Source organism: Varanus komodoensis, unplaced genomic scaffold (genome assembly GCF_004798865.1).
Source record: "Varanus komodoensis strain SLA01 unplaced genomic scaffold, ASM479886v1 scaffold1, whole genome shotgun sequence".
NCBI lineage: Eukaryota > Metazoa > Chordata > Lepidosauria > Squamata > Varanidae > Varanus > Varanus komodoensis.
The window spans coordinates 138,082,759-138,110,146 of record NW_025335268.1 but is presented as its reverse complement, the minus strand read 5'-3'; the positions used below and the strand labels follow the sequence as shown (position 1 = coordinate 138,110,146).

Sequence of the window (27,388 nt, the reverse complement as noted above, 5' to 3'; positions counted from 1 at the left end):
AGCCTTAGATTTGGCTAGAAGACTGTGGTTGAGATAAGATCAACCAAGTTCATTTTCTAATTTCTGAGCCTGAACACTCCCTCTTCTGCAGCAGATGTGCTAATAAGCTGGAAAGGAAATGGCTAAGGAAGTAGAGAAGAAATACCTGTGAGGTGCATAACTGCTTTATAAATATAGGAGGAAAATCTAATGCAATGAATTCCTGCTACTTTTATAATCCCCCACTAAGAATCAATTGTTCCAAAAATGCTCAATTAATTTTCAGAATTTATGCAACATGAAGCTACAAAAGATTGTTCTCAAAGGAATTCACCCATTCCATGAATTGCTGAGCAGCAAAGGAAACTCTTCCTTTTTGCATTCTTCATACCTTGATTTTGCAAGGTGTCCAACAGACTATCCAAAAATGGCAGGGGATGAGGTATCACAGCAGCAGCAACAGAAGCAGCAGGAGGAGGTTCTTCTTAATTCTCGCAGTCATGTTGTTGGCAGACACGGTGTTGCTTGAGATTGCAGGAATGTAAAAACAGCAGTAAAGCATGGAATAGTCGGAGAGGGAGAAAAAGAATGACAGCTTAAGGCTTCAGAACTTCAATAATGAACAGGGCCATCTAAAGGGCCTTAAGACTATTAAGTCCATGGTCAGAGTTTACCTAGCTGTACCACAGTGAGGCAAGATCATCTCTGTTTGATGTCCATTAAACTCTCGAACCCATGCTGCAAGGAAGAAAGCCAGCTGGTTCAAGATGCACTGATCTAAATCTAAGGACAAGTTTAGGAACCATGTAGATAAATACAGATCTGAAATGCATTCTAGTCAAAGCAATGCATTGTTTAGGACGAGACTGTTGGTCATCTGGCTTGTGGACCTATTATGGTCTGCTGCTGTACCCAGTCTGGTCCACAAATGAAGATGTATTCAAGATTAGTAAATCCGCTATTTTTTTATCATTCCCTTTGTGTTGTGTTTATTCTCAAAGCATATCTCTTGTAGAACTACAGACTGGCAAAGTGCTGGAAGATCTGCATGCTCCCTGCCTGTCCTGGGCACCCTAACTTAGCCAGCCTACTTAATATGCAGTGGAAGATGCCCTCTCATCACCGCTATTGAAGACAGATTCATCTACCAGTCCATGGGATGTGCCAGTGGGAGGGCAGGGTCAGAGTCTTTACTTCAGGCAGCAACATGTCCTGAAACCTTCCTTCACCACCACATTGAAGCTGCATTCCCTCCAGGAGGGAAGCTTTCATTGGCACTGACATGATTTGCCCTTGACGTAACATACTTCAGTGAACCTGGGCATGCGATGGACTTTGAATGAAGGTGCAGTTCCATCCAGCCTCCTTTTCAACAGATCACATGGACACATTTTTTTAAAGCTGTGGTTGGAAAGTACCTAAGCACATAATCTTATGCATGTTCATACAGAAAAAGGTCCAGCAGCTGGGGTATGCTGAAAGTTCTGGACTGCTTTCTGTCTAATCATGCGTAGGATTTTACCTAAAGCATTTAGGATCAGTGTAGTGGCTGACTATCATAGTGTTCTACAGCACCAGGCAGGAGGTATCTCTGTGATTGACCTTGGAGGGTAGGATGGAATCAGGCTTACTTTCTGTGACTTACTAGGCACAGTGATAGGAATATTCAGCCCTGGAGATGTGCACTCATGCCTAAATGCATTTTGCATACAAGTGTGCTGATCAGCCTTTTAGGAGTAGGTTCAGTGTAAGGAGGTTAATACAACGTAATTTTGAAAGAAAAACTTTTATCTTAAAGAAAAAAATCAAACTGCCAAGGACAAGAACCATGCCACCAGTTCTTTAATGATAACATGCTTGTCAGTGCTATGGATATGGCTTCGCAGAAATAGTTAACAGAGTAAGCATATATCAGTTTTAAAAAACCTGTCTCATTAAATTTGCTGCAGACTAGCATTATAATTAAACCGAATATATATGATAAGAGCATAAGACCCTGCTGGATCAGACCAAAGACTGCCTAGTCCAGAATTTTTCTTCTCACCGTGGCCAAGTGGATCCCAATGGGAAGCCCACAGCAGGGCATGAGTACCTTTTGAAGCACCTCTTCTGGCATGAACCTACCCATACAGTATGTTCGTCATCTAAGACCTTCCTCTACGTGTCCTTCAAGATCGGCTCAGAAAGTGGCAACAAGGGAATAAGTATTCTCAGTGGTTGTAGTTATGTGTCATCAAGTTACCTTTGACTTGTGATGACCCTATCAATAAAAGCCCTGTCTGTGACTAATTCAAGACTGTGGCTGCTTATGTGGAGTCAATCCTTCTCTTATTTGGTCTTCCCTTTCATCTTCTGCCTTTAACTTTCCCTAACATGGTTGTCTCCTGCAGTGAGCCTTTCCTTCTCATGATGTGTCCAAAATATGACAGCCTCTGTTTTGTCATTTTTGCTTCTAGGGAAAGCTCTGGCTTGATGAACATTTGTTCCACTTTCTGTCAGCCCAGGGTATTCACAAAGTGCTCCTCCAGCACCATATTTTGAATGTATTAATTTTCCTTCTGTCAGTTTTCTTCACTATCCAGCTATTGCAGCCATATGTAGTAACTAGGAATACAGTGGTCTCAATGGTCTTGGCCTTGGTCTCCGGTGAAATATTATCTTTTCTAGTTCCTTCATTACTGCCCTTCCACATCTGAGTCTTCTAATTTCTTGGCTGCAGCCTCCTTTTGGATGGATGACTGAGCCAAGGTATATAAAATTTCACCATTTTGATTTTTTCATTGTTGACAATAAAGTTCTGTAGTTCTTCTGTAGTCGTGATTTTTACTTACTTATGTTCAGCTGCAGTCCTGTTTTCACATTTTCTTCTTTCACTTGCAGCATGAGCACTTTCATTTGGGACTTCTCAGTGGTGTCTTCCCTCAATTATGGAACAATTTCTTTGATGGGCCTCAGCTGGAACCAGCATTGATATGATTTCAGTGGCATTGATATGATTTTGGTGGCAGATTAAGACTTCTTTTTCTCTGGCATTCTCTGGCCAGCAAATGATAAGGCCTTTAGTCATGGCTTCAGTTCTAGATATGTGTGGACTGCTGTGCATTGTCTATTTATTTGTTTGCATTAGAAAGTATTTTAAAGATTTTAATCTTGTGAATCATGCAGAGAGCTTCAGCTGCTGGACTGTTTACCAATGTAATAAACAAAATACATTAGCAATTGTATGCCACAGTTACTGGCACAAAAAGGCACAATCTATCTGATATGGAAGTCATATACAACCACCACAGCAAGTATCCTTATCCTCCTTGAATTTGCCTAATCCCATTCAAAGCCTTCCAAGTTGGCAACCAGCCTTACATCTTGTGGTGGAGAATCCCGTAGGTTAACCATGTGCTAATACTAGTTTTCTTTTGCACTCCGATTACTCATTCAGATATCACACAGGTGTTGGGAATATAACAGGTTTATTCCACACAGCTCTCTGGTGGGGCTTTTAAATATGGGCTAAATGATGGCTGAAGATGGCTGGAGCAAATACTAGTACTCTGGATCCAAAGCACTAATTCCTGTGGTCAAGTCATGATGTCACAGGCATGGCAACAATTCCGTGTGTCTTTTTGCTTTTTAACTTTTTAAAGATCAGGTCATTGTAGAAGAGGTGGGCACTGTCTTGTTGTGATCTAAAAACAACCAAAGGGAAGAGCCTGTGGGTCATGAATGGCCCAAGCAGGTTAGTTCTGTTTCTGGATTCACTGCTAAGGGCAGGTTATCCCCTGCTCCAATACGGTTTAAAAATTAAATGCCAAAAGCTGCTGTATCTTCACTTTTTCTCTCTCTTCCCTCCAATCTTTTGTTATGTGCACTCTCCCCACCCACCCCCCTTTGCATAACCCTCCCTCAGAGTGGAAAACAACAAGGCTTAACTTGATATTGGAAATAAAAATGCGATGGAATCCCTGCTGTGGTAATGATTAACCAGCACCATGGAATAGCTACACACTTGAGTGGCAACTTCCATGAGTGCCAGAAAGCTGGGCACCTCCATGCCACCGTCTAGAGCTGACATTCGGTCACAGGAGCTTCAACCAGGGCCATGTAGCTACCGATAACACATTGCTGTCTGAGATGCTTTCTTCTCTTGGAACATTTCATGGATTTCAGTTTTGCTTGAGGTGAATGGTGCCCTGGCATGGCCTCTTTTAATCTCTCTGCGTCTCTGGTGCTGTCTAGAGAGTGGGGCTGTGCTCACAGGTGTTGCAGATTATAGGAGGTGCAATATTGCTCTGAGAAATGCTGTGCTGCATATGATTAATTCCTTAGGGCTAGCCTCCCACACAACTGCTTATGGGCAAATGTGCATACAAGCAGAGCAGGAAATTTTCACAGAAGCACACCTGTAGTATGAGGGACAGTGACTCCTCCACATCCAGAAAACTGTAAGATAGGGAGACATATAAGACTAGGATCTGGACTGGTTGCCTTGAGTAAGGCATGCACTATGGTCAGGTTGTCCAGAAGGGGTGGCAGGTATTCAGGGTAAGATGCTGATGCATAAACTAAGGAGCAACATTAGGTGGGCAGTGCTAATTCATCCCTACGTGGTTCTTTTGTGGCAGTTGCTCCCTCAACTGGTTTTGTAAGATTCTCACAATCCAAATGCAGGTCCTCAGAGCAGATTCAGATATGCATTATTCATGTAAGTGCGGCACCCGAGAATGTAGAAAATACATGTGGTAGATGAAAAGTGCATAATTTTTAGATAGGAGAGTGCTCTATGTGAAATTCTTAAACCAGACTGGAATAGGATTGAAGTGTTTTAAACATATTTATTGGCTACAATAAGATACATTCCAACATATTGCAGAGAAAATTAGGGGCACCCTTCTGTATTTGTATTGCTCCTATTTTCACCCCAAGGCTTTTAACATATTTTAAAATGATATAACAACAATTTTGTGGGCCTCTTTCTCATCATCAACAACAAGACTGAGTGCAACGGAACATACAACATTTAACATAGCATTAAAAATTATCCACAAAAGAACCAAAACAATTTAACTGATGCATTAAAAATCTATCATATATCAGGGAATAGATTCTGATATTGGTGCTGATTTCAAAGGTGGGTCGCTCCCACTGAATCTTGGGCTCCCACCTATCTTAACCTCAAATGCTTGTACAATCTGCAGAAGATGCTGCCCACATCAGGCAGGTTCAGAATCTCGCTGCCCACCACAGTGTAACAAAAGAATTCTGCACTTATAGTCTTCTTTATCTCTGAGCAAGATTCTGAGTAAAAATGACTTGTCTTTCTTGCATGCTTTCCCTTCCAGCCTGGCAAGAGAGTGGAGTGTTGAGGATGAGGAAGAACAGAAGAGAGAGCGCAGGAGAAGAGATAGACAGCTAAGTTCTGCCTCGGAAGCAAAGGAGGAAGCTTCCTGTGCTGCACAGAATGCAACTAGTCAAGTAGCAAATAGGTATGTGGGTTGTGTTACTCAGTGTGCATAAGATTGGGCATGGCTATGCAAACTGAAGCTGTTTCTGGCTGTCATCTATCCCAAACCAGAGGAAGTATCTGAATGGTCATCCATTTCTAATTGGAATGTAAAGGTCTCTGGCTGAAATTTCCAAAGCAAACCAGGGCATTTGGGCCTGACTCACTCAACCCGTGCAATTACTTTTCTTAAGGACATGTCTGGCCTCAATAATGGGTTGGATGAGGGCCAGTAAACTGAAACCTAATCCAGACAAGATGGAGATACTGTTGGTGGGGAGGATCATCTGTTCAGATGGGCAACATATTTCCTGTCCTGAATGGAGTTGCAATCCCTCTAAAGGACAGGGTTCATAGTTTGGGGGTGCTCCTGGACCCCAAGTTGTCACTGTAATTCCAGGTGGATTCGGTGGCTAGGAGCACCTTCCATCAGCTAAGGCTGATATATCAGTGGTGGCCCTATTTGGACAGATAGGACTGGACAACTCATGCACTGGTAACTTCTAGCCTGGATTGATTCAATGTGCTTTACATGGGGCTTCTCTTGAAGACGGTCCAGAAACTTCAGTTGGTCCAGAACAGGGCAGCTAGGCTGCTGATGAGGATTGGCAGATATAATCCTATAAAGGGAGTCTGCTATCACCTCCACTGGTTACCAGTTAAGCTTCAGAACCAATTCAAGGTGATAACATGAGTGTTTAAAGGCCTGCGTGGCTTGTGGCCAGGGTATCTAAAGGGGCTCCTCTTCCCATATGAACCTACTCAGCCCTTTAGATTAGCATTCAAGGCCCTTCTGAAGGAGCTGCCTCCTCAGGAATTGAGGAGGGTGACTACAAGAAGAAGGTCCTTTTCCGGAGTGGCACCCCAATTGTGGAATGAGCTCCTCAGAGAGGTGTGCCTGGTGCCTTCTTTATATTCCCTTTGGTACCATGCAAAGATCTTTTTATTTTGCTAGTATCATAATTGTTGGTTTGGTTTTAATGGTGGCATATTTTAATATAGAGTGTGGTTATGTCCTTTATGTAAATGTAGGTTCTGTTAAGGTGTGACAAAGGAACACCTTTATTATTATTTGATTAAGTGTTTAATATTGTGTTTTGAATGTTGTGTATAGTTTTTAATATGGTTTTATTGTTTGTAAATTGCCCAGGAGCCCTGTGGCTAATAGGATGGGCCAAAATCCAATAAATAGATAGATAGATAGATGGATGGATGGATGCATGGACGGACGGACAGACGGACGGACAAGTGAATGTGAGATTAGCCGTAACCTGGTTTGGAATTTCCAACTCTATAAACAGGGGTGAGCAAGTTGTGGCCTCCACAAACTTTGGTTAAGATTTCCCGAGTTCCCTCATCATTGACTGTGCTGACTAGGACTTATGGAAGCTGCCCACCCCATGTATAAGTTGCTCTGAACCAGGATAACACATTTGGAAAAGCATACATAAAGCCTAACACTTTAGTGCCCCCAGTGTCACTTCTAGAGTTTTGAAAGTTTCACATTTCTTCCGTTATAGGCTCTCCAGTTCCTCTGACGCCAAACCATCAAAGCTAGAGAGCTCAAAACTGGAAAATGAGAGGACACTGGAAGACATACTAAATAAGCAAGAAGACCAAAAGGTGAAAAGGCAAGTGGCAATTTTAAATAATGCAAAACAAGATACAAAGAAGACATTGGGTGCTAGGAAGTTGGAAAAGGAAACTGTTGGAGAGAAAGTAAAGTCATCTTCAGAACTTCCCCAAGAACAGAAGAATCCAGGAGTGGGAAAATGTGAAGTTCAGGTTCAGCAAAAAGGCCGTGCAGAAGGAAAGCATCTAAGTCTGGGTCAGGAAAGGGAGACGACAACAGTGAAGAAACATGAAAACTTGAATAAGGAAGAGAAGAGCACAGATGAGGTCTTTAGTGATGAGCAGAAGGCTCCAAATACACATGAATCTCAGAGACTTGCTGCAGTCCAGGATGAGGTGGCCACACAAACACCAGAGAAACGGAAGAGTATCAGTCGGCTTGAGGTGAAGATTCAGTCACGAGTAAAGAACTTCTCAGAAGCTGCTGCAGCTACATCTTCCTCTGTGCCACAGGTACTCAGTTGTGTTTTTAGTGGGGAGATGAGATGAGATGAGATGAGATATGTGTATCATACGCATATGAGATGTGTCTCTCATATGTGTATGAGATATGTGTTTAAACTTGTGTATCACAAATTATTGGTGAAGTGAGCTGAAAAGATGGAGTCACGGCTCATTTCTGTCTTCAGAGTAGACAGTTTCACTCAGCAATTGAAATTGGAGCTGGATACAGTGAGGACTGGTTGGGGAGCTCAAAGAGGACCCAAGGGACACTGGCAGAGTATGGGGTGCAGAAAAAGGATTAGTCCAGTCAAACACCAAATGGCGCTCATCCAACTTCTTTATTTTATTTCTTTATTTTATTTCTATAAACCAACTAATAGCATTGTTCTCTGCTTAAAATGCAATTTAAAATGCAATATTTTCAAATAATTGTGGCAGAAGTATTTCCTTGGAGACAAAAGCCAATAGCCAACAAATATACAGCCCACAGGGTGGTTCAGAATATTAAGAATGAAGGCATTTGTAAGGCCTACGAGAAGTAAAAAGTCAATTTGACTTCAGCCGAGTTGACCATAAAGAAAATGTCACGTGAGCCTAACTAGAAATGACTTTCCACACCCAGGCTGCCAACTGATGTATTAGGCAGGCATTTACTGCATGCTTGGAAGAGTTAAATAATGAGGAATGCTCAAAACCTCACACTTTTACTCAGAAATTGAAGACACAATCAGACAAGGTCTGTCAGATGCGCAATGCAATCCCACACATGTGTTTTCAGATGTGCTACTGAACTCAGTGGAATATCCTCCCAGGTAAATTTGCATAGGTTTGTAGCTTGGCATAAGGGACTCTTCACTCCATTAAAAAAAAAGTAAATCTTACATTATTGGGTCAGCCTATGATACTTATCTCAGTCCGCCTTCCTATTATTTCTTGATTCACATTTGTCTTCTAGGCGACAGAAAGAAGCACTTCCTCTCCCCGAGATGGATCTGCAAGTCCCCTACAAATCTCCCACCCTGTGATTACCTATGGGAGCTCATTGAAACGGGCCAGCCCAAGGACAATCTCATTCCGGGTAAGCATTCATTACCAAGGTAGCAAAAGATCCCTCACTTGAAAAGGACAGACTATTTTAAAGTAGGGACGTACTGATGCTGGGAAGTTTGGCTTGTTTCAGCTTGATGAACTTCCTGACTTGGGCTTTTTTGGTGGACATCTCTCAGACAGGTCATGGTTTGTGCATTTAAACCAAGAACACTAAGGAGATTAGTCCAAATTTCATAATTTGCACTAATTAGCCCCATTTGTTCAAATTGGTAAACAATTTGTGGAAATATTGCACTTGGCAATATTTGCACAAATCTGAAGTTGGAAAGTACATAGCTCTGGTATGTGCAGATTTCTGTAGTGATTTCTTTTTAAATATGAGGACTTAGAGAAAAGAAATCTTAGATGTACATACTTAGAGATAGAAGTCACGAGCAGGCTCAACTTGCACACCAACAACTCAGTGTCAATTTGGAGCAACTGAGCCTATTCAAACACAGTGGCAGAGTCCCTTTCAGATGAATACTGAATTTCAGACCTGATCTTCTTCTTAAAATTCATTCTCAGTGGATTTCCTTGTATCCTGCCCACCTGCCCTCTGTGAAAGACCAAAATAATACTGGTTCTTTTGAAGGTCTGGTATTTCTGGAATCAACATTCTCAGTTTCAGCACTTAGGCTTGGGGATTGCAACTGTTTTTCTGTGGGGATGTTGCCAAATTTCATGCTGCAGTTGATATTACTAGCTGTTGTAAAAAGGGACATGTAGCTGATCATAGAATTACCTATGAAGCCATCATATCAAAGTGAGTAAGTAAATAAGCTGGCATTTGGTCTGTAGGATACTTTAGAGTCCCACTGTTGGTATGGATTAAAGATGAAGCAAGAGCTTTTATCAGTTAGATCCTTTCATTTATTTTAGGTCCTTTTATTCAACACATATGTTCCTTTTGGTGCTACAGTATTAGTCTAAACAAAAATATCAAATGAGTCAGTAATTCTTTAGAAAATAAGTTCATGTTTTTTATTTCTACATGTATATGCTTGAAACTGCATGCACACAGTGCCCATTGAAGTTTTAGGATCCAGCTTGCAAATGGTTTGTTAGGCAAAATTAAGGATTTGTACAGAATGCACACGTACACTTTTATAATTAACTGATGCAGCGATGCTGTGAAACATGGGAAGGTGCCCTTCAGCCTGTGAGCCTAATGCAGCCATTGCTGCCCCCAGACTGGCCTGCTGAGACTTGAGCAGGCTGAGGGCCACTCCCCCTACCCTCCTCGAGCACTGCCCACTCCTTGGCGGGAGATGGATCCCTATGCTGCCTGCAATGGGAAACAACAAAGGGATTCCTCTTTGTGCCATTTGCATGACAAGCAGCACCTCATGAAATTCACTTTTCTGCACAACTGTTAGAGGTGCTGGAAGACAACCTTTGGTCCAAGGGCCAGATTAGGAAAGCAAAGCTGGCTAGGGAATGCTGGGCGTTACAGGGCATTTTCAGTCTCATGATGCGTAGGACTGTGCGGCTCCCCATTAGCTTATCAACATTTCTGGGAACCCAGGGGGCAGATCAGAGTTTGCCAAGTGCTCTGAGTCATTTGGCTGCTTGATCATTCCCAGCCTTAAAGCTCCACATTGGAAAGTGTCCTTTTGCCAGGGCTCAGCCTGATATTAATGCTTCCCTTCTGACTCAGGGCTGCACTTCTCTTCTGTTTCTAGGTCGTCCCTAGGAAAGATAAAGAAGAAGATAAATTACATAGAAGGTAAATGGATATTAACCATTCTTTTTGTTATTTCTTTTTGTTTGTTTGCTCAGGACACTTAGCACTCATGAAATTTGGTTACTTTTCTTTGTTATGAATATTTCCAATATATTAGGAAGATTGTTGGATTTCGGTGTAGGGGTGGGAAGGGATGGGAAAAGGCTGTAAGTATGGCTCTCCCCCTTTTCTCTAGAAAGGGATCTCACTTGACCTGAAGCAGGCCAGTTTCCCTCCTGTATCTGCACAAGTCTCATACGATAAAATGGAGCAATAACAGTGACCTGTGGTAACCCACTGGATTGGCAATAAAGTGAATCTTGATTTTGCTTGTAGGAAGAAGTAAAAACATACTCATATCTCAAAGATGTGTTGCAGTGGCTCTTGGATGAGTGGAGCTTGTTTCTATTTTGTAAATGTGTTTAGGTGCAGGTAGTTCTATTTTAAAAGCTACAATTCTCCCATTAGCCACTGGAGGCAGAATCTATTGTAAGCTGTAACGCAAACATAGTCTTTGTCTCTCTCTAGTGGTACAGAACAAGAAACACAAAGCAAACATGGTTGGTGATTTGGTTCACAAGTGTTTAAAATTCAGTATGCAAATATTTAAGTTATCTAGAGTCTCTTGTGCTGGGTGCTCAAAAATGGAAGGAAGAAATGGCAACAGTAATTGTTTTCTGTTTCTACAATATACTGTAGAGATTCCCTGCCCCCCCCCCACCCCCGGGCCAGCCACACACACACACAGACCTTTTATCAGTTCAAACTGATTATTGATAATCTGCCAATAACATGAAAACAATGTGTTGGCATGAAATTGTGATGAAGGATTTCTGGGAAAACTGATTACTCAAAATCCAATCAGAGTTTTGGAATGGAGATGGCTTGGCCAAGAGGGCTAAAATGAACAATTATCACAGGATTGTACCCATATTTTTCTCTCAGATTTCCATCAGTGAAATGCAAGCAACTATGATCTACCCTGAAGGTTGTGTGAATGAACCATTAGACTATTTGTTTGTGTGTTTGTTTGATGTGCGTTGTAACCTGCCTTTCAACCAAAAATTTTATTCAGGGTGGCTTACAAACAGAATTAAAATTGATTAAAACAATGCACTGGAACAGAATATATGCATAACAATACAGGAGGAGGAAGAGATAGCATCTAGCCCAACAGAACCCACTTACAGTTGAAGGATGTCTTGAATGAAGTGGTCTTTGCCTGCTGACGGAAAGACAGCACAGAGAGAAAGAGAGAGCGGGAGCGAGCACCAACCTAACCTCCCTCGGGAGGGAGTTTGGTAGCCTGGGAAGGCCCCCCAAAAACCCCTCTGGTCACCATCACACATGCCCCTGAAGTTAGTGGTCTCAGAAGAAGGGCTTTTCCTAAAGCTCTTCAGAACCTGGCAGGCTCATATGGGAGAAGCTGAAACTTATTACCTGAAACAGAATTTGAAATGTTTGGGTGGGAAACATGTCTGGGTAACTCATTCATGGTATTTCAAAGTGCTAAGCAGGTGGGGGTGCAGTCCAATGGGAATTCCAGGAAACCTTCACACTTCCATTACCATTCTTCTAAGAGCACTCTTACGACCTCAGAGAAGCTGCCAGTGTTGTTTTTTTTTCTGCACCAACTGTGGCAGCAGTGGTAGCAGACCCCAGCTCTGAGGTCAGAGCTCCTGTTTGACTCTGGATCTTGGAATCTGAAAAATCCAAGGGCTCTCTAGAGATCCTAGGCTTATTCTGTGAAAATCTTTACAAATGGAATTACACAGAGCAATGACCTGAGCCATGACTAGACCAGAGATTCAACAGAGGGAAGGTGGAAATATTAAATTTCCTTTACTTTCAATTTACTTGCAAAAAAATTAACTTAAAAATTGTGTTTTCCCAATATTTCCAGTTATAGATATTCCCAAAGAAGGATAAAAGGTATAAAATGAGAGGCTTGGTACATGACTGCCTTAAATATAATATTTATTTTTTATTTATGGTTCTTATATAATGCATTATATAATACAATTTTAAGTGGTTTGCACACCCTTTTAAAACATTACATTTCTCTCAGTCTGAAATTTCAAAAGCAAAATGTGAAAATGTTCAAGAATTGGTATTCTGGAATATCAAATTAGTATGAACTTTCATTTCATCTTTAGGTTCTCGTGCAATTCTAATGAGAACCCAATGATGCTCTCGAGATCACTTGTTGCCACCAAATTTTCACATTCTCTCTTACTTGCCTCTGCTTCTCTAGTGCCAGCATGAGGCTCCCAGCATGCAGTGCTACACTAGAGGAGAAGCGGGAGAAATATACATCTGCCGTGCAGGTAAATGCAGTGAAATGAAGAATTGGCTCATGACATCACTGTTTCCCCTAGATCTCAGGGGTGGGGGATCTTTTCAGCCAGAGGGCGGAATTAGTTCTGAGCAGGCACATCAGGGGCCACCTGCCCAGAGGAAGGTGATGTGTTAGTCCCCACTGTTGCTGTGCTGCCCCTTGCCAACATCCCATTCACACATGTGTGCGTACCCTCCTCCCATTCATGCACATGTCCTGAGCTGGCTTCTCTCACTCTTGTCTTTCTTCAGCAGGAAGGGTGCAGGGCAAGTGAAGCTGATGAAGCTGCTTCTGGGAGGATCTCTGTTTAAGTTGGGAGTTGCTCTACTGCCCCATTTCCTTCTCTAAGAGGCTTTAGTGAGAAACCTCTATGGAGGCCTTGTCGGTGGATGTGGGGAGGACAGGCTAGTGGGCCAGATTTAATCTGTAGGCTGGAGGTTTGCCACTCCTGCACCATATATTTAAAATACTGTTAGGTAGAACTTACTAGACTCTTATAGAAGAGAATATAAGAGAATATTCATTGTCTAATATGAATATTCTCAGGAAGCTTTGGATCAGTACACCAAGGCATGAGGAATAAATGAATCCAAAATGTAGCCTTGGGGAAAGAAGGGAGAAGGAATTCTATGTATCATGGGAGTAGCAGATTAATAAAAGTCAATTAAGCATTTTGGGGAAAGGAAAAGAATACATATGAAGAGAAAAGGAAGATACTTGTCCACCAGGGACTCTCTAAGAAGAGAATCTCCCAGCTGTGCAATTTGAACTTGTTCTGGTGCTTGACTTTCTTCTTGTTCCCAGAGATCGGGATCAATCAAATTGTCTCCATCTGCTTGGAAAAATTTCCAACCATCCTCTGAGGGTGTGGCCAGTAAGCGCAGTATCTTTGAAACCAATGTGCGGGCTGAGCCTACCACTCTTATTCGGAAGGTAAGGACTGAGCACAGGGAGAAACATTGAGCTTGAAGTGATGCTCAGCAGCTGAACTCCACAAAAGTTAGTAGGGATTGTTTGGACAGAGGTAAGTGGCACCCTCAAGTTGCGGGCCATCTCGTCACAGCCCTAGTAAAGTTGCTCAACCCTGTTGTGCAGCAGAATGGTCACCAGACTCCAAGCCAGAGGACCTTAGGGGTGCAGTGCCTCATAGTCCAGATAACTATGCCACCTTTCCCTGACCTCACTGTATTCCCCCTACTGGTGTCACTTGCAGGTCTCCCCGGACAATCTTATATATTTGAATCTCTTGATGCAGCAGGAGATAAAGCAGGCATAGATTTTGCCACCTGTTGTCTCCATGGCCCTATCAGCCAGCACTTCAAACTTACAATATTTCATCATAGTTCTAGGCATGTCACCAAAGAGATTCTTTACTCTCACATCTGCATTTGGGTAAACTAAAGTTATGCTAGAAAGAATAAAAATGAACTTGTACAAGTGCACAAATTCATAAAGTTCTAAAATAATGTGGAGGAAGTTCTTGTTTTCGAAACAAGCATTTACTTTTCTTGCCGACCTGCAACACTGGTAACTGATCCTATCACTGAGTTTGCATTCTTTTTTTTCTTTTTTTCTTTTTTGTCTATTCAATTTGAAAGGATTCATATTTGCCAGACAAACTAAACGAGAACTGCCATTGTGGAGTAATACAGTAATAGGGAACTTCTTCATTCCTTTCTCCATTTAATGTTCTCTGTTCCTAGGAGAGTTTTAAGATCCCAGGGGGAGTCTCATCTCGCATCAATCTCTGGATCAGTCGTACACAGGAGCCTAGCAAGGATGAAGGAGTCAAGGTGTGTTGCATCACTTTCTATCTGGCAACTTAGAGGGGTTAACTGCTTGCACACCACTGCTGTCATTGCTTCCTGCTTAGGTGAAGCCAATAAAGTCTCGGGATGGGAGAGGGACTTTATTCCTCTCGCTCATTGTTCATTTGGTTCAGGAACTTGAAGTGTTTCCCTTATTCTGCCCTTTGGAACTGCCAAGAGGGCAATTCACATCACTAGTACCCACATTTTGGAGAAACATTGAAGGGATTACATGACTGCTTGGACTAGCCCCACCCTCATGACTGATGAACACCCTTACTGCAAACCTTATGCTTGCTATCCATGTGGGAAGCACTTCCTAACACCCCATGTGCTCACCTGGTATGTAGGATGCTCCTTGCATATTGGTGATTTTGTGTGTGTCTCACACAAAAGTTTTTTAACACGCACTGATATGCATGTGAGGAACATAGACAGCTGAATGTGTAGACCGTGGGGAAGCAATTCTTCCATAAGCAGTTATGTGAAGGCCAAGGCAGGCACCTTCAGCAGGAGCAGAGCTTTTTCATGCCACCCTGTGCCCATCTCCTGCAGTCTTCCAACATGAATGGGGTGGGTCATATGTACCTCCCTAAGGGCTCCTGACTGAAGATGGAGTTGCTCAAAACTATATTCCTCTTAATCTCTTGTGCCTCACATGACCGTTCCTGTCCACGCAAATTCTGCCCTGCTCTAGTGTGCCTTTTGCCATCACCTATTGAAGTTTGAAAGTTGTTCAAAAGAACATCATGGTCACCTGGAAACTAAACAACTATCTCACACCTCCGCCTGCAGACATTTTTACTTGGAGTGACATTAAATGTTTCACCATAATGGAAAAAGATCCAGGTGGTGTGTCTGGATTTCACTGGAACCTCATGGCTCTAAATCAGAGAAGGCGAACTTCTCACCCTCATGAGGTCCACAGCTAATCCACCAGCTTTTTCTCAGGTACCTGCCTCCTCCCAGCAACTGGTTGCGGCAAGAGAATTGCCTAGTTGAAGAACTCTTCCTAGCATGGGGATGGCATTTTCAGGAGGAACAAAGTGTACCTGCAGAGAGTGAGTGAGTGAGTGAGTGAGTGAGTGAGTGAGTGTGTGTGTGAGGGAGGGAGGGAGGGAGAAAGAGAAAGCGCTTGGGCCAAAAAACTTTCCCTACTCTCTCATTTTCCAAGTCCTATTTCAAGCTTAGATCAGCAAACAATAGCCAGCAGTGGCCCTCTATGGGAATAACTTTTTAAAACCTGCCCTTTGTTTTCCTGCAGAACATTCGGAGAACTGAGAACACTTCACAGCGGAGTCAATGGGAGAAACAGTCCAATGATTCCTGAAAGAAAACCAGGGTGAGGGCAAAAGGAGGTGAATTAAGTCATGAAATAACCTTCTCTTTGATCGTGAAGCAAGTTCTTTTGAACTGAGTGGATTTGGGTAGGGGGCAAACAGTAATGCAGTTGTTTGGCACGTCAGAGTGCAGCTCATTCAACACATGTTCATTGTGCTACCACAGTGCTGCTGATAAGGACTGAGCAGTATTAGAATAGATGCCTTACTGGGATGGATGCATTATGGAGCTATTCTGCATGGATCCAGCCAACCTGACAGTTAATGTTGGTGATTCAGTGTTAGATGGGCAAGATATAAATCCAGTGAAAGAGCTGAAGCAGTTGCTGACCCACAGAGCAAGGCAGAGATTCCTCACAGTTATAACCGCTAAAGATTGAGCATATAAATGATCTTCAGATCTTCAAGGGGCAGCTGGTAGAGAGGAGTTAATTATTGTAAAAATGATTATATCTTTCCAGGGCCGGTGCTGCATTTCATTTCATTTATTGCATTGACTAAGTTCAGACAACACAATAATCCACACTTAGTGATGGAGTGTGGGTTGCCATTGACCCATGATTTGCCCTTGAAACATGGGTTATTGTTTTGTCTTAACCCAGTAAGATAACAAACCATGGCAAATCACTCACAGTTAACAACCCAACAACAAACCGTGGGTTCCCTTCATGGGTTGTTTATAACAACATCCTGCATTTCAACAATTCACATTCAACCTTGAGTGTGGATTATTGTGTTTTCTGAATGAAATTCTTGTAGTTAAAGTGTCAGACCCAGAGAGCCAGGTTTAACTTTGACCCACCTGCTTTGTATGCAGTACTAATGAATGGGTTGTTTAACCTGCTTTACATTTGCTTTCATAAACAGTTTTCTTTTCCTGAAACATTTGATGCAACATGCAAAATCAAAACTAGGATTTGTCGAGGGACCAGCAGCCCCGTGTAATAAACAGCTCAGTGTTAACACAACAGCAAACCATGGGTTCAAACCCCAGCATGTCTGACCCTCAATAACCCAGAGTTCCGTGTTTGCATGCTGAACCAAACATTCCCAGTATGAGGCATTCCTGGGTCGTTTGAGAAAGTAGATGAAATGTGGCAGTGCTGAGCAGGTGGGAGACAAAGTGCTCACTTGTTGCCCGTGTGGCCCTGACTAGTTGCTAGTGCAAACTGGGTCATTATCTCTCAGCTTAACTGTTGCAAGTAGTTTTCTGCCAAATACTTTTATTTTTGGCAATTCATGGAGGGTGGGGGAGAGACAAAGTCATGTGGAAGAGACTGGGGAGGGGAGGAGGCAAAGAAATGTGAAACTAGTGAGTTGGAGTGCACAGCTTCCGTTAAGAGCGTGTCTGAAGCTCTTTCCATCATTAAGTGTCTGAAGGGACTTCTGTCTAGTTTTGACTTTAAAAATACCCCTTATGTGCTTCTATCATTCGCATGTTCACATGGATGTTGTAGATACTGCTGCCAGACTAAAAACCTGTCTGAGAACAGCCCCCTATGTAACAAGCAGTTTTTCCCCCTAAGGTTTTAAGAAAAAAGAGCTCTGCAATGTTGTGAAAAAGTAAGTGGTGTTAATAAAATAAAATAAAATAAAATAAAATAAAATAAAAACAGGTAGAAGACCCTTGGACTCTTGATAAGGTCAATGAAGCAACTGCTCCCCAACTCTCATGACTTTAACATGACATGACTTTAAAATTCTCCTCCCTGAAAAAGAGGCAGGAAATGTTATTTTATTTTTTGCAAGGAGGGAAAATCTCAAACACAGGGGACGGAGTTCATTGTAGCACTAATTGTAAAGATAAAACAGAGCGGGTGAGGCGCATATTCCATCTGGAACTGAACAGTGGAACCTAAATTTACAAAATAGCAATTTAAAGAGAATGTGCAATAATAATCATTTTGCAACCTGAATATTTATGGCAACATGTTAAATAAGTTGGTCTGTATATGAACTAGTGCTTATATAGGCCTAATGCTCAGGCCGACCTTGAGTTTTGTATATTCAGATTTAGCATCCCTCTTAACCTTCTTGCTCCCTTGTACCAAACGAATGCTTCCTTGTATCTTTCAGATGCGCCTGTACAAGCTGCTCTGGGGACAACTCCTCTCCATTTAAATCAAAGGCCTGGACCACTTGAACTCCTTCTGCTTCCCTTGGTTTCAGACTATTCCCTTGCATAGGGCCATTTGCCTGGAAAACAATATCAGACATCCTGCCTTTTGTGCCTTTTTATGGATAGGGTTTCTTGGTGATGCAAAAAAAGGGGGGAACTTCTGATTGGTGGATGGGACATAATTGACACTTATGACATAGAAATTCTGTTTCCAAATCCACTTATATCCCTTCCTACTTCTACATCTTCTAGTCCCCAAATACTAAAGCCATACATTCTATCATCAAGTTGAAGGCATGGAAACATACAGTCCATTCATTGGATCATGCATATGCTATGCCTCTGCCATGACGGATGCTCTAACAGGATCCACCATTTAGTTCTCATACCTACAAGCACCAGCTACTGAACAAAGCAAAACAAGCCGGTTTGTCAGCTCTCCATGATGTCATCACACAACCACATAATTTGTCTATGATGCATGATGAGGTCACTAGGACGAAGCAGGAGAAAAATTGTGCCAAGCCTGCAAATGATCAGGGCCATGAGAACTGCCACTGCCTGAATATCAGAAATGGGGTGATAGGTGTGCATGTGTGTGCATGTGTGTGTGGGGTGGGGGGCAGCAGAGTGCAGTCTGTTGGAATATGTCTTGGGGGCCTTCTGTCTGCAGAAACCCCATATGGGAAAAAATAGCTTAAAAGCCTTCCTGAAAAACTGACATACTGGTGAGAATATATTCTCTGGCTGCACTCTTCTGCTTCAGTTCAGCTCTAGTCATAACTAAGGCCTGCTGAAACGAATGAAACAATCGTCTCATGAGTCCATTATTTTCAGTAGGAGTTATAGTGAAAACCTGTGCACCACTAATTAGAATCTAGGTCCATTGGGCTCAAAGGGACCCCACCCAGGTAGGTACATACAAGAGTCCAGCCTAATTAGTCCACAGCTGATTTTAACAGGTGCATAGGTTTGTATGCAAAGCCAGAGTATAACAAAAGTCAAGTTGTTTGATGTATTTTGGTTTGTTTGTTTTACCTTATTTGGCTACAAAGACCTTACTCTAGATTCATTGGTCATGGGGTGGATTTGGCTTTTACTGTATTTCATAATAAACATAACTTTGGTTCCAGTACTTGTCATTTCTGACTGTTATTTAGTCTATTCACTTTGGTTTGCTAAGGATGCAACCAGAACCTTGCTAAACTAGCCTGGGGATTCATCTAGCCTAGTCCATGATTCCAACCATGGCTAGCCAGAATCTTTCAGGATATCCACACGCCGGACACACAGGCAACAGCCCACCCGGTTGTTCTTTAAGGGGCCTGTGATAGAATAACCTAACTCCCCTTCTTGTACATATCACGCAACACATTAAGTGACGATTCCTTCCCCAAGGACCATCATATTAGGTGTACGGCAGCTGCATTTAAAGGTAAGCATGGGATACAGCTTGTGGCAAATTAGCTATGTGAAGCTCATGGCATGCTCCTGAACATCTTTCACAACAAACTGCCTCCCCCCGCCCCACATCTACTGCATGCCAAGCCATTATGGGAATAGGACTTTGGTGCAGATGTTTCAAGACTCCAGCATGAGATGTGTATAAGTGGATAAGGAAGCAAAGAAGGAATCTTGACAGCACTGCAAAAAGATAATGCTATGCTATGATCTATGCTATGCTATGCATATCTATGCTATGATAAAAGTGGGCTGGAGGTAGCATCTATCTCCTGTGTGGTGATCAGAGCAAGAGAAGATGGTAGATGACCACAGCGAAAGAAGCACATTGGGGCCAACAGTGAGACACTGTACAAGTCTGTGGTTTAGTTTGTAAGTATGCTCTGGGGGACCATGAACTTCCTTGGAAACTTATCTGGAATGCCTCAGTGAGAAGATCAGTAAGTGATGGCAGAGAAGTTTCCTCAGAGAAAGTGAGCCCACATGCAGCTCCAGGGCAGTGATGCTGTGCTCAGACTGGGCTCAGGAGATCGATCTGGTTTTGTTCTGAATTGCCTATCCCAAGCTGATGCCCTCCAGATTTTTGGACTGCAACTTCCATCATGAGAACGTATCCAGGTATGTGGTCCAACACAGCTGGACTGCCTACCAGGTCAGGATATGTAGGATATATATATAAGGCACCAGGTCAGGATAAGTTCCCTTAAAGCATGCTTCATAAGATTTGATCTGACAATTCTCGGGGGGTTCTCAGCAGACAACTCAGTACCAGAAATATGCCCTGAATGGTGAATATTTGGAAGGCACTACTGGAAGTTAAACAACCTGGAAAGATGGAGGCTAGTGGCAAAACCCAAGTCAGAATTCCTAGTTGATGGAGGAACAGTACTCCCAGGAAGTGTTCTAGCTACATTCTAAGCAGTTAATACAGCATAACAATGCTTTTTTTCTCTGTTACCTTTTCACTGAAATATGAGATGAAACACATGGAGTGAGGTTCTGGGCTCTATGTACCAGAAACCTTGCAGGTATGATGGAGCAAGCTCTGTTTTTTTTTCACCCCGAGCCCAATTCAGTTGGTTTAAAGCTTCAATTTTATGGTGGCTTCCCAAGCTTTTTTTTTTTTTTTTTTTTTTTCGGTACCTTATCATTTCTCTCTTGACCCATTTGCCAAAACAGCTGTGCAGACAGTGTGAGTCTCAGTGGCACTCTGATTAAAAGGGTTGGGGGCAGGGAGAACAAAGCTATGTGTCAAGACTCATTTGCTAGCCTTCTAGATTTCAACCCCAACCCCTCTTAGGCAAAAAACATTCCATATCAGAGTTCCAGGACACTTGCGAATGACAGCTGGCTGGTTTGTGTCAGACTCTTAGGCACTTGTATATCTCGGTTTTAAAATAGCAGTTCTCTGAGGCCATACAATAGCAAGGGCTTATATGGGCTCAGGGGTGGGGAAGCAGAGAGTTGCACAAGAGGGTTCAGCTGAATGCTGCCAAAATAGCTGCAAAGCTTAGCATTCCAAGCTGTCCCCTGCTGGCATTCCTCCAATCAAGCGTCTGGTCCTGGGGGCGGTGGGCTGGGGTGGACTGCCCTTGTTAAAACCTCACTCTTTAAAGTTGCATTTCTCAGGCACCACACTCATTTGCACCAAAAGGACTTTTCACCTGTTGTCTCAGCGCAAAGAGGTAAGGCTCCAACCTTGGCTGACATTACTCATTCTTAAGCTATCTGAGGTATATGCTTGAAATACCTGGCAATAATTGATATTAATACCCACTGGGAAAGGGGCATTGTTTGAAATTAGCCCTCAACCTTCCCTATCCCAAATCTTCAGGAACTACCCCTTCCAGGAGTGAAAAGTGAGCTCTTCCTTGTAGATGTCAGGCCACTGCTAGGGGGTTTTTAAAATGCAGAGAAATTACACTCTGCTCTTAATCAGGTTTTTTTAAAATAAAGAAAACAAAAGAAATTCAGATTTGCATGCAAAGTGTGCCATTGGAAGATGGGGTGTGGGATGGTATGGAATGTGAAAACAGTACATTCAGCAGTCTACACATACAATATATATATAGACATCACATTGATAGGATAACACAATGGAAGTGTGAAAAACTGTTTTTGTTGAATGATACATTGATAGAAAATAGTATTAAACTATGGTGAGTATTGATGTGGCATTTAGACAATTGCTACATCTGTTTTGTCTTGTTTTGTTTTGTTTTGTTTTGTCTTGTTTGATGATCAGAGAGGAAAAGGCAACTCAATTAGGATTCTGTAGAGTCCATAGAATAGGCACTGAAGATTAAACAGCATGCATTGTAATCAGAAATCTGGCAGAACTACGGATCCATCCTCAAGTTTCCCTAAAGTTCTTTGTAAAAATATGCAATGGATGATTTTTGTAACCTCACTTACATAGCATGTTGTTTTTATCAAGAGGTTTGCCATTCTCAATATCATCTCAGTGTAATTCCAGGTCAATGAAATGCTACTATTTTCTGTAATAAATCTTACATCTGTTTTGTCTTAGTGCAAAATCCATATTTCATCTGCATAGCATTTCAATGCATGTTTACAGGCTGTGTGAATACATGTGTGCCAAAGTTGTATACACTGTTTTTCAAATTTTGTCCATCATAAAATTTGAAGTGCTGAGAAACCATTTTGCAATAGTGATCCAGCTAGAACTCTTGCCTAGGTTCTGAACCTGTATAAAATATTCCTATTTTGTTTAGGTTGCAATAGTGAACATACATACAGGGGAGTAAGGCCCACTGAACACAAAGAGATGCATTTCTGAGTAAATATGCTTAGGATTGAACTATATAAAAATATAATTTTTAGCATTTAGTAGTAAATGATGACAGTATACAGTATGGGAAGTAATTGGAAGACTAAAATGCCTGGAGAAAGTATGAAAAAGCAGGCATTTATGACAGTTCAAAGGAAAGGTAGAAGTGATGGAAGAGTGATTTAAGAAGCTACTGGAGTTATCCAGAAACAGCTCACCCTAAGTCTCCAGGAAAATATCTAGCAAGATCCCAGGAAAATTGCTCAAAGTAGTATGTTCCAAGCAGTAATAGCACAAGACCAAGACGGGTTGATACCAAAAAGCCAAAATCTGAAGATACTTTTATGCTTAATTAAAGTTAATTTCTAGAATTAAAAGTAGTGGGCTGAAGCCAACCTGAGTCCCATTTTCTGATTTTATAATCTATCCAATGATTTCACATCTGTTTCTGCTCAAAAGACATTTCTCTTGATGTTCCTTCTAAAGGATTTGTGGCACATAGTTAGTAAAAAGAGTGTCTTTTCTGCTGGTACCCCACCTGTGGATTGCTATTCCCACCGGGGCCTACTAGGCACCTTTTTATTTCCCCAGCTTTTCAGTTTTAAAAACTCATTTTAATGCTTTTTAGACCTGAGGTGCTACTGCTTTTTCTCCCTTGTTGGTGGCTTTATTCGGATTTTGTTCTATTTTTTGTTTGTGTTATCTTGTTATATTTTGATTACAAAAAATTCTCTAGACTGCTTAGTGAAATTATTGCTATTGGTAATAATATTTACTAGTCTAATGCTGGTAATAATAAAAATACAGTACATCACTGGTGGGCGGAAAACACTTGCACATATCCAAAGATATAATATTATACTTAATATGCTTCAACAATTCATGGCAGTGTTAACAGAATAGCTCCACATAAGCCCTGGTGATCTTGTTTAGTGTCAGTGACGGCGATCACATGACACACTAAGCCACTGTAATTCTGGTCATGGTAACTTGACATGTAACTTGAACCCAACAGCCCCCGTGGAGTGGTTTCTTTATGCCAATGAAGGCACCCTAACAATCCATGGCTTACTGTAAGAATTTGTAGCTACCCCTGGGCTTGCCATGTTGTCTGAACCTGTATTTTGCAATGTGGCCCGATGAAACCCCATGTGGCTCCAATGACAGACAGCCAAAGCACCCAAGCAGCACTCTGGGCAGTTGTCATTGGCTTTCCTCTGCCACATGTTGCCTTCCAAGCCATGCTCGGGGTATGCTGAGGTGGTGCACAGCGGTACCAGTGTCCACTTCTGCTCAAGACCCACATGGGGCTTGAGGGACTGGTGCATAGCAGACACCAGAACATGACTTTCTACCCCTGTCCCCAGTTTGGTTGCTACAATGAGTGATGAGTGGATGAACTGCATCACCTGAATCTTGTCTGGGAGAAAGTCCAGGAGAACATGCTGCCCTTCTTTGACACAGTGAGCAATGCTGGCCGACTCCTGCTTTGGAGGGGATGATCTTAGTCAAATATATATGCATGGCATGGCAAACTGTAAAGACATCCTTTAACCTACAAACGCCACAGTATGAACCAAAATTATTTGATTATAATCTGCATGCCCCTCTTTCCCTATTACCACTGAAACAAGCATTTAGTGCCTAGCACCCTTATGGCATAGGTCCAGAGGCCCGCTGCCAGCGTTCCTACCTGAAAGCATGTAGCACAGTGTATAAATTTAAGAACTTTTACTTCCATTTGATAAGGATGAAAAGAGCACTGAGTATGCATAAGGTGTCTTTCTTGAAGGGGCATGTAAATCCTGATGACAGGGCACTGCACCTGGTCCTATAAGAGATGTTTTTGTTGTTTTTTTTTACACCTGTAAACTTGCTTTATGGCCTGTGAAATTGCTTTTGAGCAACAAAGTTCATAACTTATGACTGAAGTTCACAAATGCATGTGCACCATTTGGGGTTATACATTACTTGAAGCTACTTGTGTGAGTGGACTCTGTTGAAAAGCACCAGGGATATGAAGGGCCCCCTGGCTGGGGGGCTTATACTCTTAACAGGTTGTCCCCATGTATGAGTTACCGTTTGACGCTGCAGAGATCAACTCAGCAGCTCACATGTGTAAGCCAGTGCTTGAATGCTCATCACTATTCACCAAGTCCTTACAGATGCTGGTGCTCAGAATGAGGCCCTCATACCACTTGATTAATGGAATTTTGCATAGACTTCAGACACTACCATCTTCAGCTTGTAAGTCTCTGGTGTTTTCCCACTGCACCTTCCACCTTTCTTTCTTCTTCCCCAGAATCTTTTAAGGAAGAAAAGGAATAGCTACACAGTTGCTTTGTAGTGTGGGGAGCCATCATCTGAAAACACCCTTGGGCTGCATACAGGGATAGGGATCAGGGCTGCATCTTTTGGTTCTGGTCCCGATGCTACATGCCTCCACCCCATGGATATGCAGAGGGCAATTTCCTACCCTCTACACATGCACACAACATGCATATCCTCAGGCTTCTGTGTGACCAGGACCCCTTTTGCAGAAGCTGCCCTCAATATGGGGATCTTCAGGGAGGTGCACAAAGAGTGGGTGTGGGTCAGGAGATGTCCATGCACTCAATCTATGCATAAGGTCTGCAAAGGCCCCAGCTGCAGTGCAGTGTAAGGTAGTCTACTTCATAGAGTTGTTATGAGGATTGGTAAGACTGTAAAGTATACTGTAAAGTATATCAAGCATGTAGGAATAAGGTGGCAATAGTACAATGACTCTATTATTCCCCAAATTTTATCTGCAATCATACAGACTAGAGAAAAGCATGTCCCTTAAAAATGTAGGCACACAAACGTTTTGAAAATGAAGAATGGAGCTGGTTCTCCAGTGATGACTTTTTTTCTCGTATTGTTTCTCATATCAGTAAGTGCAAAGGACATATCCCAACCAAAGTTACTCATTATCTGGTCCTCATGACTGCTTGTGAGAGTTAAGCATGAGTTTAAATCTCTACCACAGAAACCACCAGGACTGGACTGTGGTTGATGTACCGTATTTTTCGCTCTATAAGACGCGCTTGACCATTAGATGCACCTAGTTTTTAGAGGAGGAAAACAAGAAAAAATATTCTGAATCAAATGAGCACATAATCACAGGCACATTCCCCATCACCTCCCCATGGGCTGCACATCTGACAGACTTACTGCACACACATGTTCACTCTTTAAGACGCACAGACATTTCCCCTTACTTTTGAGGGGGGAAAAAGTGAGTCTTATAGAACAAAAAATACGGTAATTTGTATCTCTTGCTGAGTTGTTTTGGCTTTAAGAGCATAAAGCCCTTCTTTACCTTCTGCTTGCTGTAGCTGGCACTTTCTGAAAACAGGGCTTCTGTTCAGATGTGTGTTTAAAAACCTTACTAGTATCCCTGGAATACCTAAAGGGGAGGTAGGCAATCTATTTTGGACTACAGGTCCCAGCAGCCCCAGCCAGCAAGGCTGATGATCAGGGATTGTGGCCATCCAAAATATCTGGATGGCACCACATTGTTGACCACTGGCCTAAACCATACCCCTGAAGTTAGTTACTGTTAGCTGAAGTTACTATTTTCGGCAGATAAATAATACTTTTTTCCAGGAAGGAAGGAAGGAAGGAAGGAAGGAAGACTGTATATAGGACACCTGAGGATGACTGCATATAGATATGATTGAATATGCCCTAACTTCAGATTGGCAATACACCACATTGTGCTGGGCTATAATAATAAGATCATAACCATTGTTTTCCTTTTCCAAGATGTGAAATGAAGGCATCAGCAAAGGCTTTTATCCTTCATAAGGGGAAAAACAGAAAAGTAAAGCACAACAATCCTGTTTCTCTAGATTAATTATTTGTTTTCCTACTGTTGCATGACTCCTTCAGGATATCTCTTTTCTTCATTTAGCACAGGCATCCCTTTGCATCACTGTGTATGTACCCCTCCCTCCCTCACAGCAGACAGCACTGCTTGCTCTTAGTTATCAGATCCAGCTAATCTGCCACCTATTTTAGGAGAAGTATGCTGCTAAGCCACAGAGCCATGGAGGAAAAGCCCAGTTCCACTGCCATTATATCAAGCAACTGAATGAGTTCAGAATCCGAGCCAAGATCAACGGCTTCCAGCTAGAAGTTGTGCAGATAGACATAGATGGTGCTGCTGCTTTCCTAAACCTTTGCCTTCCTACTCCTCATTAATGCCTTGTCTCCTTTCCAGAAGTGGGTAATATAAGGCTTGTGTGAACTAAGTACCTGAAGGTTACAAACAACAACAAAACACCTTGTTCAGCCTTCAGCCTAAGGTTAGACTTCATCAGAACTCATGTCAGAATCCTTCATTTCCACCCCCTGCCCCTTGGTTGTTTGATCCTGGACCAGTAGAAGTCCTTTAGAAATTGACATCTGACCCAAAATGACAATGTTGTAGACATCCTATATAGTCATCATAGTAGTAGACAGGCAAAAGGTGTTAAGTATCCAAAAAGGATGGATCTAAGGATCTGAATTTGTTTCAGGCTGTCATCGTTTCCAAGGATCCAGGGCAGAGTGCAGGACTTCTTACAGCCCAGGAGCAGGGTTCCATTTTGGACAAGCTTTCAGGGGCTGCAGGCAAAAGTGGTAGGACCCCAAAACCAAACATCCCAGTTTGTCTTGGCTTAAAAATCTATTAAGCCAACAGAAGAATACTTCAGCCCTTTAGAATGGGAGGAAATCTGCACAAAAGCCAGTCCACCATCACATGATGGGGGAAAGGGGGTGGTGGCAAGAGAAGTGGGCATCTCCTTCTGAGGAATGTCAGAGGGGCCAGAATGGGACCCAGGAGGGCCCTGTTTGACTCCAGGCCTGAGCCTCTACACCCCAGTGAAGAGCAACCAAGGACAAAATTCTAGATATTTGTTCCTAGATGTTGTGCACAGAAGAGCCATGAGCATTCTCCTTCCTATCACATGCATCACCTCCTCGATTAGGGAAACTAGAAAAACAGCCTGAACAAAAACACCTGCTTCCTGAGATGCCCGGCTGCACAAGTAGTTATTAGATTATGTATAGAAGCAGCTGAGAACATAGTCCTCGGTTAACCTTTTTTTCTTTGCATTACTGAACATGTGCAGTTTTGCTGAATGCTGGTAGTGCACCA

General features: G+C 42.4%; 2 protein-coding genes across 7 annotated transcripts in view; both read left to right on the top strand.

Annotated features, from left to right (window-relative positions):
* Window positions 1-479: 479 nt before the first annotated feature.
* Window positions 480-19,104, top strand: LAD1 (ladinin 1). The gene is made up of 10 exons (XM_044432130.1): window positions 480-520; window positions 5,316-5,459; window positions 6,997-7,561; window positions 8,508-8,630; window positions 10,327-10,370; window positions 12,622-12,694; window positions 13,510-13,638; window positions 14,409-14,498; window positions 15,778-15,855; window positions 17,930-19,104. Exons 1-9 carry the CDS (start codon window positions 480-482, stop codon window positions 15,841-15,843), a joined length of 1,275 nt encoding a protein of 424 aa, XP_044288065.1. The 3' UTR covers window positions 15,844-15,855; window positions 17,930-19,104.
* Window positions 19,105-21,006: 1,902 nt separating this feature from the next.
* The window catches only part of TNNT2 (troponin T2, cardiac type), a 34,686-nt gene continuing 28,304 nt past the window's right edge, over window positions 21,007-27,388 (top strand). For 2 of the 6 annotated variants that reach the window (XM_044448005.1, XM_044447995.1), the window contains exon 1: window positions 21,007-21,118. The gene's annotated coding sequence lies outside the window, so the exon portion shown is untranslated. The remainder of the gene's footprint in view (window positions 21,119-27,388) is intronic. The other 4 variants (XM_044448013.1, XM_044448039.1, XM_044448029.1 and 1 more) reach the window with 3 other exon arrangements.

Excerpts from the sequence above, each read along its gene's own strand:
- LAD1 (XM_044432130.1), top strand. The coding sequence starts at position 480 with ATGTTGTTGGCAGACACGGTGTTGCTTGAGATTGCAGGAAT. Across the intron at positions 5,460-6,996 it reads ACTAGTCAAGTAGCAAATAG|GCTCTCCAGTTCCTCTGACG; the intron begins GTATGTGGGTTG and ends CTTCCGTTATAG. Across the intron at positions 8,631-10,326 it reads CAAGGACAATCTCATTCCGG|GTCGTCCCTAGGAAAGATAA; the intron begins GTAAGCATTCAT and ends TTCTGTTTCTAG.